Raw genomic sequence first — 16,154 nt, 5'->3', positions numbered from 1 at the left:
GTTCTTTTCTTGGCCACGGCTCTTAACACGCATCGTTAAGCGCCGACTCCACGCCTATTCTTGCCACAGCGGATTGCATAACTTCATACGAACGGCTTGGTCCGAATATTGTATCGCACTCTCGCGTATTATACCCGGTGTTCTCTTCAATATTCGCTTCGGAGTAAGCTTCCTGTTGCAATCCTCTTTAGACTTGTTCTCTTCCCAGTTGGGCACTGGGGGCTCGTGTTAGAATTGACCGGCATTTTGGTCGGGTCTCTCTTGGCAGGTACACTATCGAGCTGGGACCGTTTATGGTATCAGGCATACCACCGGGTATCTTTCGATATTGCGTCAACAACCAGATCGCAGGATTGCGATACGCTACAAACACGCCGTATACGGTGGCCTATCTGTTCGCAGACTACATCACACTTTTTTTTTCCTTTGTCCAGTACCATCATCACGAAATGTTACCTTTGGGTTTCTCTGTTGGCTATCAGAATGTTCACGTATACCCCTGTTTACCCATTTTTAGATGGGCCATTCCTTTCGGCATCTTACTCGGCTTTACATTCGGCATCGCTTGTTAGTTGGCTCCATCGGCAAACTATCGTTCTTTCTATTCTCAGACCTGTACATACTTTTTAGGAGACGGCGATTTTGCATTATGGAGTATCTTCGGTGGCGGAGGAGGGGAACGGGGGAAGCTAGACGGCATGGGTTAGATGGCAAGCGAGCAGGTAGCCTTGCGCTTGCGGCAAGGCCGTTGCATCGGCGTGTTGTTTGTATACAAAAGATCGCCGTTAGACATGGTGTCGGATGTCCACTGCCCCGTGTTTAGTGCGCTTGGCGGGTGATCGCCTACGTCTTTCCCTATCCAGTAGCGAGGCCTACTCCGACCAATATCACCCTGTTTGGATGTACACTATACATCACTCCTGCACCGTGTTCTTTTCTTTTCTCATTATTAGACTCGACTATGTATGCAGGAGTACAAGGGCGGTGAGACGAGGGCCTTGCAGCGCTGGGTGTTTCACTTTTGGCCTTGCAGTAGTGGCCTGATTGGGAGATTTTGAATGTGTTGGTCTTTGCGGTGATCGGTCGGAATGTGGAGGCACTTTGGCCACGTAAGGTTATGCATACGCGGATGTGCCGATGAAGTTGTGTAACTGTCTGTTTCCTTCTGCTCGCACAGGGCGAGTGGATGTTGTTTGAGGAAAGAGCAGCGCCCTTTGCAAACTTTGTTGGCGAATTGGGATATCGGCAGTGGCGGTGTGAGGACTGAGGTTCTGCTGCCAATCGGGTGGCTTGGGTTGAATGTGTAAGTATTGAACATAAGATGCTTTTTTGTCATTGACCGGCACTTCAATGCAAGAATTGAAGCCCTACTATAGCTTTGCCGAGGCGCTCGAATGCTCCGTGCTTCAATCATGGTATGCTCCTTGCCTAGCAACCTCGATACCTAAGTAAAAGAAGTAAGCGCCTCCAACTCATCGTACCTAGGTTTGACGTAATACATCAATGCATCAGTCGTTCAAACTGTAGTTGAGTGCATGTGAGGAGAACAACATCTCTCATGTAATTCGACAGAGAATCGGATGCGTTACCGTAGTACTGCGGTTGTAGGTGGAGCTGAGCCAACCGATTTCAATTAGGAGATGATTGCTCGCAGTGAGACAGGTAGCTATGATCTGCCCATGACGAAAGACTCGAGATATCACCTTTACAAGCGACATATTCGTGGAGTAAAGGTGCCGTTTTGCAGCCACGAGAAGGAAATGCTTCTGCGACGGGTTAGCACAAATCAGCCACAGCCTTTGCCCCGCCTCGTGGCGCATGCGAGGACCCCACCTTGATGGTCCGTGGTTCGCCGTCACTGCAGCCTGACGGTTCCGCCCAAGCAAACTCACAACCACTTTGCTGCCTATAACCTTTTGCGCCGTCGCGTCCTCCCACCTACACTTACGTCTACCTACTCAGCTCACGAGCTCTCGCCAACGCTCTCCATACCGCCAAAGCAGCTTCACGAAGCTTGCCACAGCTGCATCCGCTACACCGAGACAGCCACTGAAGCGCGAATAAGAGGAGAATAGACAATATGCAGATCAAGTACGTCATATCGACTCTGGAATATGACTAGAAGAAGCAGTAGAAAGACAAATTGCTAACACTGGGATAGAGTACGAACCCTCACCGGCAAGGAGATCGAGCTCGATATCGAGGCAGACTACAAGGTGCGACTACTCGAATGCATCGCCGCATACCCAAACCAGGTCGGGTCTTGATGGCTTCAAGGCTTTGAAAGCGATGCGTAGCAATTCTCCAGGGCAGAAAGCTAACGGCACACAGGTCTCGAGGATAAAGGAGCGCGTCGAGGAGAAGGAGGGCATCCCGCCAGCGCAACAACGTCTTATCTACGGAGGAAAGCAGATGTATGTATCTCTTGCTCTATTACCCTCTCCGTGTTTCGGCTACCTCTGGAGGTGTCTCTGAGTACACATCTTACTTCAGATCGAGCTAACATGAACCTTTCCAGGAACGACGAGAAGACCGCACAGGACTACCAACTCGAAGGCGGTGCCACACTGCATTTGGTACTTGCTCTTCGTGGTGGATTCTAGCTTCCTCCTTTCCCGAACCCACCCTACCTTCGCTCGCACCAACGACCCGTACCCTGTGACATACCCTGGGGCAGGCGTGCGCTAACTTTCCTGTCGCACGTTTTCAACCATCAGCTCACGGAAGCGCGCGTAGCACCATGGGGGTATCTGAATATCAGAGGGATGACTGAGGAGAACGGATACTTGGTGCCCAGATACTGGAGTTTGTAGCGAGGTTGCTCGACACGCGACGATGATACTCGGCATGTGACTTGGGCTAGGATATTAGAAGACTTGCGTTTGGTAATAATGCGGAATCCTTTCCTTGCACAATTACGCGTTGCATCATGCTTCTTCGAGCAATGTGTTGTCTCTTCAGCAGGATTGCAGATTGCGCACGCGTCTCGGCTAGTCCACTATTACGCCTTGCGCCCCGGATTGCACATGAAGGATTGATACCATGCTTTCGACAGAGAGGCCATCAAAGTTCTGATGCTACTCCAAGACAGTTCTGCTATCTACCCAAGATTACGTGATGCACTTACCCTTACACAACGTCAATCTGAAGGATTGAGTTCACGAACTGTACTATGGCTCTGGTATCCATCGAAGTCGTGGTACGAATTGCGGACAAACGCTCTTATCATCTGTAAGGCGTAGCCGGCGTAACTGCATGTAGATTACCCCGCAGGAACACCGCCTGCAACAGCCAAGTACAAACGCGCGATGGTCACAGAAGAGCGCTCCTAGCTTCCGCATATAGACCGCCTCGTGGCCTAGATCCAGGTACCTACTCGACAGACGCTATAAAGCTCGTTTACCTTCGCCATTCGTGGTTCCGGTTCTTGAAGCTACTCATACTTTACCACAAGTCCTACTTTGCGTGCAATCGTAGCTCAAGAAGCTCAACTACTGTTCTTCGAAAAAGAAGAGCCAAGCACAAGACAGAGCAAGATGGCGCCTCTCGACGATACCACGCCAGCCAACCGATTCGACAGTTTCAACGTTTTCAAAACGTCGTACAAGCAGGTGGACTACCATGACATCGAGGTCGGCATCCTGGTGCCAAAAGACGTGAAACCAGGCAAATGTCCAGTCATGGTAAAATTCCACGGCGGTGGTCTGGTATGTTGATCTCTGTTTTTCGCCCTACATGTCTTCTAGCGGCGAGGACCGAGGATTCCATGGCCTAATATCACATCACAGGTCGCAGGAGACTGCCTCTATGCCGACTGGATAGGCGCCTTCTTCGTCCCCTGGATCCACCGCACCAACGCCATCGTCGTACTACCCAACTACCGCCTCATCCCCGAGCACAACGGCGCCGACATCCTCGAAGACCTGAGCGACTTCTGGAAGTGGTTCAACGCAGGCGCCGTCGATGAATTCCTCAAATCTCAGCCGACGATCAAGGAAAGCGGCATCAGTCTGGATTACGGCAAGATCTTGGTCACAGGCGATTCGGCAGGCGGCTACATGGCCTTGATGTCCGCTCTCACACAGCCTAAAGACAGCATCAAAGCCGTTTTCGCGCAGTATCCCATGACGAACTATCTGCGTTGCGAAAAGGTCGATGAGTTCTTTGGTCAGCCTTCTCCGCCTGAGTCTCTTATCGCCAAGCATCTCGCGGCCGTCAAGCCAGGTGCTATCGTCACTTCGGGTGTTCAACCGGAGAGGATGGGATTGAGCTATGCTTTAGCCGCCTACGGACACTATCTCACGTACTTCGGTTCTGATGAGAAGATGTGGCCGATTGGGCTGGTGGAGGAGAAGGAGTGGTTGCCGCCGACGTGGATTGTGCATGGTGACGCGGATGGGGCGGTTAGTGTGGAGGATAGCAGGAAGTTTGTGGAGAAGTGCAAGAAATTGGGTGAGGGTGTTGAGGTCAGGCTGGAGGTCAGAGCTGGCCAGGATCATGGCTTTGATATCGCGACGAAGGAGGATGAGGAGGCGTGGCTTAAGGAGGGGTTGGCGTGGGTGGATGGGAAGTGGCTGCGCTCGTGATTTTCGGTTGCTCATGGGCTGCCAAGTACGAGTGAATAGTAAATTCATGCCAGTTGTTGGGACACGCTCAGACAGTTGGGGGCGGAGTTTGCGCCGATGGCTTTTGAAGAGATCACGTCAACATAGGAAAAGACTGAACACCCTGCAGCCTACATCCACGTGAAGTCACCTACTTTGCATAAGCTTAAGTCAATGTAGTCTGCAGACCTATGTAAGGTAAGATGTTGGGGTTGTTATATGGGTCTTTATATGCGTGGACTTGAACTTGCCGTGTTTGGACAGCCGGGACGTGTGATAATGTTTTCTTATCTTTGGGACATGGCGACGCAAATAGCGTAGAGTCATATATATGTTATATTCCGCGAACGACGTATTACCACTCATATGATGGTCAGTGTGGTCTTCTTCTCGCGAAGAGGATCCCAGTCGATGAAGAGAGGCCACTCGCCGTTTGAGAGACGGTGCTGAAACCATCCGTGTTCAAACATTCCAATTCGTTTGAAGACCTTCTTTCCAGCCACGCGTTCAAGGATTAGACCCGTCAGCCTTTTGATCTCATGGGTTCCAAAAAGAGGCTTGACTCTATACGTGAGTAGCAATAAGACTGTTCGGTCGGCGGAATATCCGTTTCCGTATGCGCGATCGTCAAGGTGATGGAGATACAATGGCTCGTAGGCATCTCTGGAAAGGTCCAAAGGTTGCTTCAGTCGTCGTATGGGTGCCGTGACGCGAAGCTTGGCGCCCGACAATCTGCCCATTGCATCTGTACCGCTTAGATGCGTGACCACTTCAGCAATGTTCGCTGCCCAGATATCTTCGTCATACCCCCTAGGAATGCCGCCCACGTGAGCGAGTGGGAAACATACTGCGGAGTCCGCGGATGCCCATGACCAAGAAGGGGCTTGGGAAAGAATCAGACATGGGTAAGACCTCCTAACGCTTGGATATACTTACCACGATAGTCCTTTGACCGAGGTTTCTTAGGGGCAGGTCTTTCCTGGTACCACAGAAGACCGTACACAAGGTCTCGTCTCCATGTTCCAGCCACATAGTCATCCTCGGTAATGACTTGCCAGTACTTCGCAAGTCCCATGAGCGCAGGAAAACGATCTTCTTCATATGTGAGCTGGCATTTCGAGTAGTACTCCACAACGCACAGCCATTTCCTGTATACTTCTCGGATCCGAGCGACCTCGGGTGAGCACTGTTGAGGTGCGTAGATACCAAGTTCTTTGTATCTCATATCATCGTAAAGAAGATTTGCGGCACGAAAAGGGAAGCCTTCTTTGCCCCACGGGTTGAATGTACCCGTAATTGGTCCGCCGTGTGGGAATGTCTCGCAAGCGTGAAGTTCAGAGCACTCCCAGTGCAGCTTCTCACCGTAATAGATTGACCGGGGACTCAAGAGGCGCTCCTGGAGTACCCAACCACGCCTCAATAGGACACGAGCCGTCATGATAGAATCTGGTTTCAGATATGAACCGTATGTCCTATTGAACTCTGTCCGCTGCGCCCGTAGCCGACAAAGGGATACCTGTCGGGGATCTCGGTCGAGATACAGACCCACTGATTTTTCGGCGGCCGCGGAAGCTCCTAGATTACAGAATGCGTTGCTGTAAACCTGACCCATCAATGCCGCTTCTTTGTCCCAGTCTTCCGCGTCGTTCTGTATGATGCACAATGCATCAATCCATATATATGGTACTTCCAATGTGCGAGATATCTCTATCGCGTCTGCGAAGACCGGAGGGAGTGTTTTCGCATCGATGCTCGTCATTAGCTCCGCGATGTTAGAGCGGGTTAGCTTTGGCATCTGGTTTGCTGCCCACCGATGACTGAGTGTAACGTATCGAATTGACTCAGCAGAACTCCAGTCCTTAGTTTCGACGAGGAATTGGCTATCGGCATTTCGAATGTCTATCAAACGAGTCGGATTGAAACATGTCGTAGGTTCGCATCCCGGGAGGACAAGACGACGACGACACAACGTGTGGTTCTCCATGCATTCGCGCAGCCAAGCCTGTACTTGCATCCAACATGACGGATCGCGCGTGGTCGTTGCTACTGGCTTTGCGCTGGCGGGTATACGTATCCTGCCGAAGAGATCGTTTGCGTACCTTATCACTGCCTCATAACCGTTCGAGCCTTTGACGAGAGCTCGTAGAAGTATAACGAACGATGCCACACATCGGGTTGACTGATGCGTCCATAGTTCAGCGTCGATTCTCAGCTGGCCGGAGTCTTCCGGGTCCGTTTGATCAAATTCCCGTTCTTCGTTGTCGTATTCCCCGATGTGTAGAGTTGCGGAAATGTAGCCAGTTTTAGCGACGTCCGCTTTGGATCCGTTGCTGAAAGAGTCGAGCCACTTCAAGAGCCAGAAGCAGATAGGACATTCTCTGGCTGTGGTGATCAAGGTGTGGTGGGTGTAATGAGCCGGAGTCTTATTGGAAATGGATTCGCGAGGTCTCACCAGCAGGCCTTGACAGGTTGAGCACGGAGCATATGACGTCATCCTTCCCACCGAGGTACTTCCCTTTCCGACGAGATGTCAAGAAAGAAGATTCATATGTGATGAGTGATGTGAACTGAAGCAGGAGTGCTCTTACGGGACTCGGGTCAAGGTGTCTTGAGTTTGATACGGGCCCCGCAAAATGCAAGTATACTGTGCCGCATCGGATCACTAGCGACAGGCTGTACTATGTAGTGCAGATCATTTGTGCAGCACAAACGGCAAAGATGACTATATCACAGCCCGACAACCAATTTTAGAGGCTGGAATCGTGTGCGAAGAAGGATTAAACATTGTTTATATTGGCCGAAGAACTAAATATCATGTCGCCTATCCACATACAACAGATTCTCTTCCGCTATGCTAACCACCCACTGCATGATAAAAACATAAAGAAGGAAGAGAATCTGGATTAGTGTGTTGATAGGCTACACGTCTTGCAACGTGTGTGCTTACATCCTTGCTCAGAACATTGCGAACCAAGATTCCCCTTTATTAATCCAACTTTGCACGAACAGCACCCATACAAAAGTTTGAGTCCCCTGTTTTCTTGCATTTCCTTGGCTTGATTCGAGTGAACGTCTTCTTCAGGAGGGTTCTAGCTATCCAAAGTCATACGGTTGTCTGCGGAGTGAGAGTAGCTGCAATGCTAGCAACGTGAAGGAGGTGGGCTTAAACGTGGTAGGGGTGAAGGATATTCCCGATTTGTACTAGTGTTTTGACGACCCGTAGGTATATTACGATTGACAGGCTCGGATAGCTGATTAGATAGTATGCTTGGGTTGAGACGGTATGCTTAGGTTGAGATGGTATGCTTGGTTTAAGACGGTATGCTTGATTTGAGATGGTACGGTAGGCAGATAGAGATGGTATATCGAACTCGTGGTACGCGTAGTGGAGTATAGAGACCGCCGTTGAGCGTGAGGAAAAGATTCTTATAAGCCTACATCGTCTTCACAGGAGTCAATCTTCAATGAGTCGAAGTATTGACATGACTACAACGTCGGTCACAGCCGACGTTCTTCAATGAGTCGAGGTACTGTGATGACTACAATGCAAACATAAGAGTCAGTCTTCAAGGCGTAAACGTATTGTCGGCATCACAGGTACCTATCACTCACACGATATTACTCACAGAATCCATTGAATACCTCCCCACTTCACCGTACAATCGCCTACATCACTCACTTCTTCCTCGAGCCCCTCCCGCCCCTCGCACTCTTCTTCTTCCCTTTCGCAATGTCCGCACCGCGGCGACCACCAGCGATCATGACCCGTACCTTACTAACCGGCACAACACCTACTACCTCCGTCTCCTTCCAGCCCCTAATCATCTCAATCTCCTTGGGCCAAATACGCTCTACATCCTGACTGGTCTTGTCTAGCGCCTTAGCATCCTTCCCGGCGTGGTCCCAGATGGCAAGAACCTCTTTCACTGCTTTACCGCGTTTGGTAGAGCCCGGTTGGATCTTGGCTTTGTATTTGTAGGTGGAGAGGGCCGACCAGGGTGCGCATACGGGGATGGCGGTGAGGAGTTCGTCGTTGGGTAGGGGGCGGCCTGTGAACGCGTCGAGATTCTGCAGGTTTGTCTTTAGGATTTCATCGCCTTCGTCGTCGTCTTCCGCGTTCTCGAGGGCGCGTAGGCGTGCTTCTTCAGCTGCTTTGCCTGCGGCCTGGGCACGCAGATGCTGGTCTCGGCGCCGTTGCTTGTCAGCTTGTGCTTGCTCTTCCTTCTGACGCTTCTCTTGGGCAGCCGCTTCGGCAGCCTGTTGCCCGGATTTGGAACCCAGTAGGCGCATTGCTAATTCACGGTCTTCTTCGTCTTGTGCGGCGTACTTTGCGGCCTGCTTCTTTGCTTTCGCGCGCTTGCCTCGAGGTAGTGGGGCGTTCTTTGGCTTCGTGCTTTGCGTCGTCACTGTGCCGGGTGCTTTAGGCGGACTCTTTGCGCTACCGTCTTCTGCCGATGAGTTGTCGTCTTCGTCAGCATCATCAGCTGCAGGCTTTGCATCAGATGGAACCTGAGGCAGATCTTGCAATTGGCCCTTCCTTGCAAGGCGACGTTCTCTTGCAGACAACTGTCGCTTCCCGGTGGACTTTGGCGCCCGCTCAGTATCTGCTACAGAGCCTGCGTCTTCTTGAGGCTCTTCGTTCAGAGCGGAACCATTTCTACCACCAGACATGGCGTACTCGTCATCATCCTTAGCAGCTGCCGGCTCATCTTCATCGTCGGAGTCGTCCTTAGCGTCTGCTGTTCTGGACTGGAGAGGATTGCTCCTTGGTGCCGCAGCCTCAGATTCGGCGTCGCTCTCTTCAGTCTGCTCCATCTTGGCATCGGGGAAGTCGTCTTCTGAATCTGAATCGATCTTGGCGTCTGGGAAGTCCTCATCGTCATCGCTGTTGTCGGTCTTTGACGCCTCTGCTGTCTTCGATTCGTCTGCGGGTTCATTGTCCATCTCCGCGGCAGACACCGCAGTGTCTTGCAAACGATGTTTGTGGTGATTGGCCTTACTTGAATCGCTAATCTCAAACATGACAGCAAGACCAACGACCAGCTGAGCAGGTGGTAGGAATTCCTTCTTGCCCTTAACATTGAACATGCCAGCCGGAAGAAACTCCCCGGTCTGGCCCGTTTTGCTGACTTGGTCGCTTCGAACCCACCAAGCTGACATTACTGCCTTTGAATCCCATGCCTCAGATGAACAGATACAGAGGTTGCCTGCTTGCGAGAGTGTCGATGGAGGAATGGGAGCGTCAGACATATCGGGTTTGTTTTTGATGATCATCGGCATCGCTCCCTTGATGTCGGCATGAACGTATACGTCTCCCTTCCGTAAAAAGCGGCGGTAGATAATCTCGTTCTGCTGGGCATCTTTACCCCCAAGAACCAGATAGCCATCAGAGGAAATGAAGTATATGAACTTCTCAAACCATTGCTGCTTGCGCACCGGTCGCAACACCTCCTTCTCTTGCTTCAAGCCCTTCTTCAGGTCCTCGTTTACCTTCTTTTCGTGGCTCTTCAACGCCCTGGTGGATGCTTGCAGTGTGCGATCTTCTTTGTCAGCGGCTGTCTTCTTTTGGTCGAAGTACTCGGTTGAATTCGCCCAAGCGGTCAAAGCGAGGTCGATGTCGATAGCCAATTGAGGCCGAGCGGATACGGCTGGGGTCGGGGCTTTCTTCTTAGGGGCCTCATCTTCTTCGTCGGTGTCTTCGCTGACAGAACTTGTCTCATTGCCCTCATCTTCTTCGTCTCCTCCCTCTTCCCAGTTGGTCTCATCCAGCAATAGCGTGACCGTATTCTCATGCAGCTTTAGTGGTAGCTTAATGAGCTGTGCGACTGCGTTTCCAGAGTTCTGTTCACGCTCGATCAAACGCGCGATATCAACCCAGTCCATGCCTTGTCTGATCAACCCATTGACGGCTTCGGTAGCTTCTGTAACACGATGTACATTCGCCAAGATCGCTTCTGCTTTGCGGAAGTTGAGGTTTTGCACTTGCTGCAATCCACCGATTCGGTCTTCATGCTCTTTGCGCGCCTTTTCAAGCTTCTTCTTGGCCTGTTGTTCTCGCTCGGTCAACTTTGATTCCAGCTTCTGTCCTTCTATCGAGGAAAAGAACTCATCCACCGCTTTGTTGAATCCGTCGAATTCTAGGAAGGTATAGTCCGAGTTCTCGAATTGCGCTGGGCGGAAAGGATGGAAGTCGTCGTAGAGGACTCTCGATTTCTCGGAGGCTTCGTCATCGGCCGGAGGTGCGGAGGGGTTTGGCTTGGCGAGGATGAAGCCCTTGATCTGGTCTGGTGTCGTGATCTCGTCCGTGATCTTTCTTGCGTTCTGGAGCACCACGACAAGCTTTTCCAGAAGAGCATCGTCAGCGAGTACCTCCTCCGGCTTGAGGGTCGAATCGAAATTCGCGATATGCAGCGCATGGTCTACCAGCAGAGGGGGGCACTCCGTGATTGAAACGGCGAGTGCCTTCCTCAACGAATCCTTTCCTGCCTTCTTCGCTTTCTTCCCTGTCGCCGCAGGCTGATCTTGTTGTTTGTCAACCGCCTTCTGCAGCCCTTGACGCACTCGATCCTTGGTAAGCTCCGGGGCGCCACCATAGTTCTGTCGCAGGGTAAGGTTGTACTTCAGACCAACCCTAAGCCTCTCGTGTTCCTCGCCCTCGTCTACATTGCGTAGTAGAGACAAGACATTCAGATCCGCGTCTGTCAGGACAATATTGCCGCCAGCGTAGAACTCCAAGTACAGCCTGTACAATCCATCGGAGAATTGGAACTCGAGGATGCGGTCGGTGCCGATCTGGGTAATGGATGTAATTCGCCTAGTCTTCAGGTATTTGCGCAGCTTTGCGACAAAGGCAGAAGGCGCAGCGGCTGTGGTTCGCGCATATTCGGTAAGGTGGCAGCGGAAGCCGGAATCGATGAGGAGCTGTTCGCGATGATCGGGCTTGTGGAACTTGATGAGGAAGATGCGCTGTTTGGGTCAGCAGATATTTCCAGGGGGCGTTGTGTCGAGCTATTCCAAGCATACCGAGCTCAAGTCATAGACATTCGTGACTCGCAGTGAGGTGAGTTTTGCGGAGAGCTCGTGGGCTATGACCTGTTCACTGTTAGCGGGATGTTTGCATTGGGAAACAGTGAAGTGCTCACCTTGACGTCTAAGCTGGAAAACCTCTGCTTCATAGTGGTGTTGTGTGAAGAGTCTGTGGTTAGTGGGGTCGGCGATTGATGGTGGGCTGCGGCGATGACGAAGGTGTGCGAGTAGCGCGATTGCAAGGGTCATGGGAAAATGGAAATGGTTCCTGGCCCGGACGCTAACTGGCAACCCTCTTCACTTTGCCTAGTAGAATTCACACTCTGTCCGAGGGGTCAGTAGAAGCTGGATATATTCATCGGGTCTTTATCTGTGCGGTGCGCTACCTACTCTACTTGCGCCACGGTCCGGGCCATACCAGTCACAATGCCACACGCATTTTATCCCAAACTCCGACAACGCCATGCCCAGCAAACAGAATGTGCCTAAAGGCCTTGCCGTATCCTCTCAGCCAGCTGTCGCTTACCAAACTCCCAAGCGTTCAAGAAACCCTGTTCCGAGAGGTCGATGTTCTTCATCGAGGTCATGTCTTGCGCCGGGGGCTTGCTGACACGCGAGGCAACAATGACGGGGTCGGTTTCGAGGATGATGCCGTCGTCCACTAGCTCGTCTACGGCGAGGGACTATGAAGGTTAGTTGAAGCAAGATATGGGAGTCGTGACTACTGTTACGTACCACGAGGTCATAGTTCTCGATAACGGTGCGCTTGTCGACCGAGTTCCTGCGACGTGTTAGATGAGTCGATGAGGCAGTCTGAGGTAGACGTACTTCAGGAGGATGTTGAGAGAATCTCTTAACGCAAGGACGACGCTGTACATGTGTTAGCTTCAGCCCAGCACTCTGCCGTACCATGACTGTACCTGTATAGCAAGACTTCGTTCTCGTCCGCGCTTCCAACCACGTAGAGCATGACGTCCGACTCCATCTTGAAGACAATGACCTTGCCGTCATATAATATAATGTCCGTCGTCTGCTTGGCCGTCTTCTCTGTGCAACGTGTCAGACGAACAGGCCGGTAGCTTTACAACCACGTGATGTACCCACCCAGCAGTCCCTTCTCAAAGGCTTTCTGGTCCTTCACTGTCTTGTACGCGATCTGGCCGGGGTAGTCATTCTGGTGGCCGGCTGGCGGGTGCGGGTTCGAGTAGTACTTGGTGAGGATGCGGGAGCCGTCGTCGATGGCGAGGACCAGGATCGCCTGGACGCTGAAGAGAGAAAGCGGGCGCGACATGGCGGAGGACTCGTGGACTGTATTGTGTAGGCGTCAATGGGTCGGCGCTGTTGTGGACGCGGTGGGGGGTTTTGGGAGACAGCACAGGTGTCTGCTTGCGGAGAAGCGGCCAATCACGGAGGTCGTGGGCCTGGGCCTAGCGCGTCGTCTGAACTTTTGAGAGGATGCGACTGACGACTGCAGCGGGCGCATCCCAACCATTGAAGCCACCATACCGCAACTATGCACAGAATATCGCGAACGTCACTCGCGTCACTCGTGTGTCCATCAGCGCCATTCCTTGCGCCTCGTCTTCTCCGCACTGCTGTACCCGCCGCAGCGGCATCAGTACAGTGCCCGCCATGCCCACGCTTCCAGAGGGCGACGTATGCGACCGCGAAGACAACGAAGACGGCAAAGAAGAAGAAAAGCCTAATCAGGAAAATTGATCACAAACAAGGGAAGTTGGGGACCAGACCTCCCGCTCTATCTGAGGAAGAACAAGAGGTAAGACTCGTCACAACCTCCGGAGGCTGCGCTCACAACACCAGCAACTCCGCCTAGTCAGGAAATTCCGACAAGCCTGCGACCTCCGAGATGTCCAGCATGTCATGGAATGCTACCCCACACTGCTCGCAGCAGGCCTCTTCACTGCCTACGACACCCGGCGCATCACCCAAGTCCTGCACGTTCGCCTACGAAACGAAAACACTCCAGCCAAGCGAGACGAAATCTTCCCATTCGTCCAGCAGGTGGTGAGCGATCTACGCAGAGGAAAGCTCGAGCCCCATCCCTACGCCTACGTCCACCTGTTCGGCATCTACAAGGACTGCAAGCGCTTCGGTGAGGGGTATGCCCTCTGGCAGTGGCTGGTCGAACAGGACGAGCAGCACGTGTCGCAGGCTGCCTATGGTGCAGCGATTGAGCTCATGGCATATGGACGACTTATGAGCCTGCCAGACATGGAGAATCTCTACGCCGAAGGACTGAAGCGCTTCCCTGGCACCTTCGCCGAGTACCATCTCTCTCCCGACGCCATCGTCCCCGACCGAACCCGACTCACTACAATCTCCGGCATCCCTACCATTCTCCTCCAAGGTATACTCACGGCACGTATGCTGGCGCGTGATTGGAAGAATGCCTATCTGGCCTTGGACACCGCACTGCGCATATACCCCACACAGACCCCGCCACGCTACTTTGAACTCTTCATGACGGAGCGGCCTATATCCGAGGGCTACACAGCCTTCATGATAGCCTGCCGAGCTGGCATCGCCATGAGGCCGACACATGTCACCGCCCTCATCACAAAGCTGCGAGCTGCGATGAAAGCCTCGCAATCCATGGCCGATCGACTCATGCTACTTCGCGCCATCGCAAATGCGATATATGGGCACCTAGAAGCCGGAGGAAATATTGAAAGTATCCACGTGGGTTCTCTTTTCCGCGCCTTCGAACAGATCTTGCCAGAACCCATCCCGGGTGAAGACTACACTGGAGAAGCTGCGAAGATGCGTGACACCCTTGTTGCCACAGCGCATCAGATGCTGTCTGAGCTGATACAAGCTGGCGTGCCACCTAGCCTTCAGCCATTCGAGGCTCTAATCTCCATCTCGGGCAAACTGCGTGTCCCAAGTCTACTGGAAACTACTCTTCAAGACATGGCAGCGGCTGGTCTCAGATTTGGGCTGATTGGAAAAAGAACAGCCTTGACGACGGCTGGCTTGCTCAAAGACAAGAATATGGTCAAGGAGTACTGGTCGAACATTGTGTTGACAGCCGAAGCGGACAGTGCACAGATCTCGTTTGAGGATTGGATTACCTTCACCAAAGCTTGCAGAAGAGCTGGCCTCGGCGACTTCTTCCGAAACCAGATCTTGAAGTTGCCGTATGCCATCAGCGACAGCACCGAGCGCTATCTCATCCAGCAGATCGAGATGCCCGAGACTCCATCAGCACTCCACGAAGTATACCAATACACAAGCATGGAAGATTTAACTGCAGAGCTGGACGCACTCAAGGCTCAGATGAAGAATATCGAAGCTGTCGTCATGTCTGGCCAACCACTCGATCTCAGCAACTCCCCATTGTACATGCATTTGGATCCCGAACATCCTTCTCTAAGCAATATGAAGGATCTACGGGCAGTGTACGACGAGTTCACCCTCGACCCGCACCAGCCACCTCTACCGCCACCCGCACCCGATTCACCAGAGCAGCTCCTAACGAGCACCACCGGCATAACTCTAGATGAACTTCGATTCCAGAACTGGGTCAGCATTCACGAGATGATGGACTCAGCCTCAGAATACGAATCCGACCTTAAATACGCCGTCGACTCCGCCATCAAAGCTGGAACTCCACTGCAAGGTACCCCGGAACTCCTCCGTCTACGCAAAGACCCCGGTCCAAAGCGCTCCCAAGCTGGGCTGAGTCTGAAAATCAAAGAGCTGAGAGCGAGCCGCCCGGAAGATGTGAGTATCTTTAGGCGAGTTGGATCAGAGACTCCCGAAGGTGTTACTATTTCTAAGCACTTTGCCAAGAACGAGGAGCCGATTGTAGCGGGTGAGAAGGGGGCGCCGAGGATTAGGAAGTATGCTGGGCTTCAGTCAAACCATGATGCTCCATCCAATTTTCTACGGAGGGCGAAACGCAAGGACAACAATAGTATTGAGGCAGTAGAGGATGCGCTTACGGCTGAGATCGCACAGGCTTCGCCGCGCGACAATTGAGTCGCACGGTGAGAGGCGAGTAGTTACCTGCAGCTCGAAATAAGGCCTTTGCGTTCATCTATGTATAAAATATCATGTACAGATACCATGGAAGACATTGTAATTTCTTACTTTTCGAAGATTAGAGGATCAGTCCCTTCGCTACTATACTCATCCACGATATAGCATTCCAATACGCCGAGTAAAGCGCCGAATGACTTCACGCCCACACTGCCCTTCGTTTCACCATGCCATCCATCTCTCACCCCACGAATGATTCAGCCGCCTATAAATTGTCATACACAAACAATCACCAACGTCCACAAAACCCTGTCATCTTACTTCTCCTACATCCATCATCCAACACCCAACGTCCACGCCTAGAATCTCAGCTAAGCTCATCTCACCTCACTCACGTTTCCCGGCAAACATCCGCCTCGGGCCACGGACAGAACATGGCCCGAGCAGAACACCAACTGACCGTGCGATGGGTAGTAAGCAGTTTCCCTCAAGTACAAGTACCGTTACGGCTGACTGGGGGGG

At 52.3% G+C, this 16,154-nt stretch overlaps 4 protein-coding genes across 4 annotated transcripts; 2 read left to right on the top strand and 2 right to left on the bottom strand.

The window, feature by feature from the left end:
* Positions 1-3,172: 3,172 nt before the first annotated feature.
* On the top strand, positions 3,173-4,586 carry J4E88_004496 (uncharacterized protein; the record flags this gene model as incomplete). The annotated part of the gene is made up of 3 exons (XM_049398141.1): positions 3,173-3,181; positions 3,531-3,707; positions 3,789-4,586. 3 exons carry the CDS (start codon positions 3,173-3,175, stop codon positions 4,584-4,586), a joined length of 984 nt encoding a protein of 327 aa, XP_049255702.1.
* Positions 4,587-4,966: 380 nt separating this feature from the next.
* Positions 4,967-5,679, bottom strand: J4E88_004495 (uncharacterized protein; the record flags this gene model as incomplete). The annotated part of the gene is made up of 2 exons (XM_049398140.1): positions 4,967-5,166; positions 5,541-5,679. 2 exons carry the CDS (start codon positions 5,677-5,679, stop codon positions 4,967-4,969), a joined length of 339 nt encoding a protein of 112 aa, XP_049255701.1.
* Positions 5,680-8,279: 2,600 nt separating this feature from the next.
* Positions 8,280-12,921, bottom strand: J4E88_004494 (uncharacterized protein; the record flags this gene model as incomplete). The annotated part of the gene is made up of 8 exons (XM_049398139.1): positions 8,280-11,570; positions 11,628-11,696; positions 11,747-11,799; positions 12,157-12,313; positions 12,366-12,411; positions 12,459-12,500; positions 12,551-12,677; positions 12,735-12,921. 8 exons carry the CDS (start codon positions 12,919-12,921, stop codon positions 8,280-8,282), a joined length of 3,972 nt encoding a protein of 1,323 aa, XP_049255700.1.
* Positions 12,922-13,511: 590 nt separating this feature from the next.
* J4E88_004493 (uncharacterized protein) lies at positions 13,512-15,632 on the top strand (the record flags this gene model as incomplete). Its single annotated transcript, XM_049398138.1, has 1 exon — positions 13,512-15,632. One exon carries the CDS (start codon positions 13,512-13,514, stop codon positions 15,630-15,632), a length of 2,121 nt encoding a protein of 706 aa, XP_049255699.1.
* Between the last annotated feature and the right edge of the window lie 522 nt (positions 15,633-16,154).

This window comes from Alternaria novae-zelandiae (assembly GCF_023758075.1).
Source record: "Alternaria novae-zelandiae strain BMP 2774 chromosome Unknown scaffold_8, whole genome shotgun sequence".
Lineage (NCBI taxonomy): Eukaryota > Fungi > Ascomycota > Dothideomycetes > Pleosporales > Pleosporaceae > Alternaria > Alternaria novae-zelandiae.
This window is presented reverse-complemented; position numbering and strand designations above follow the sequence as displayed.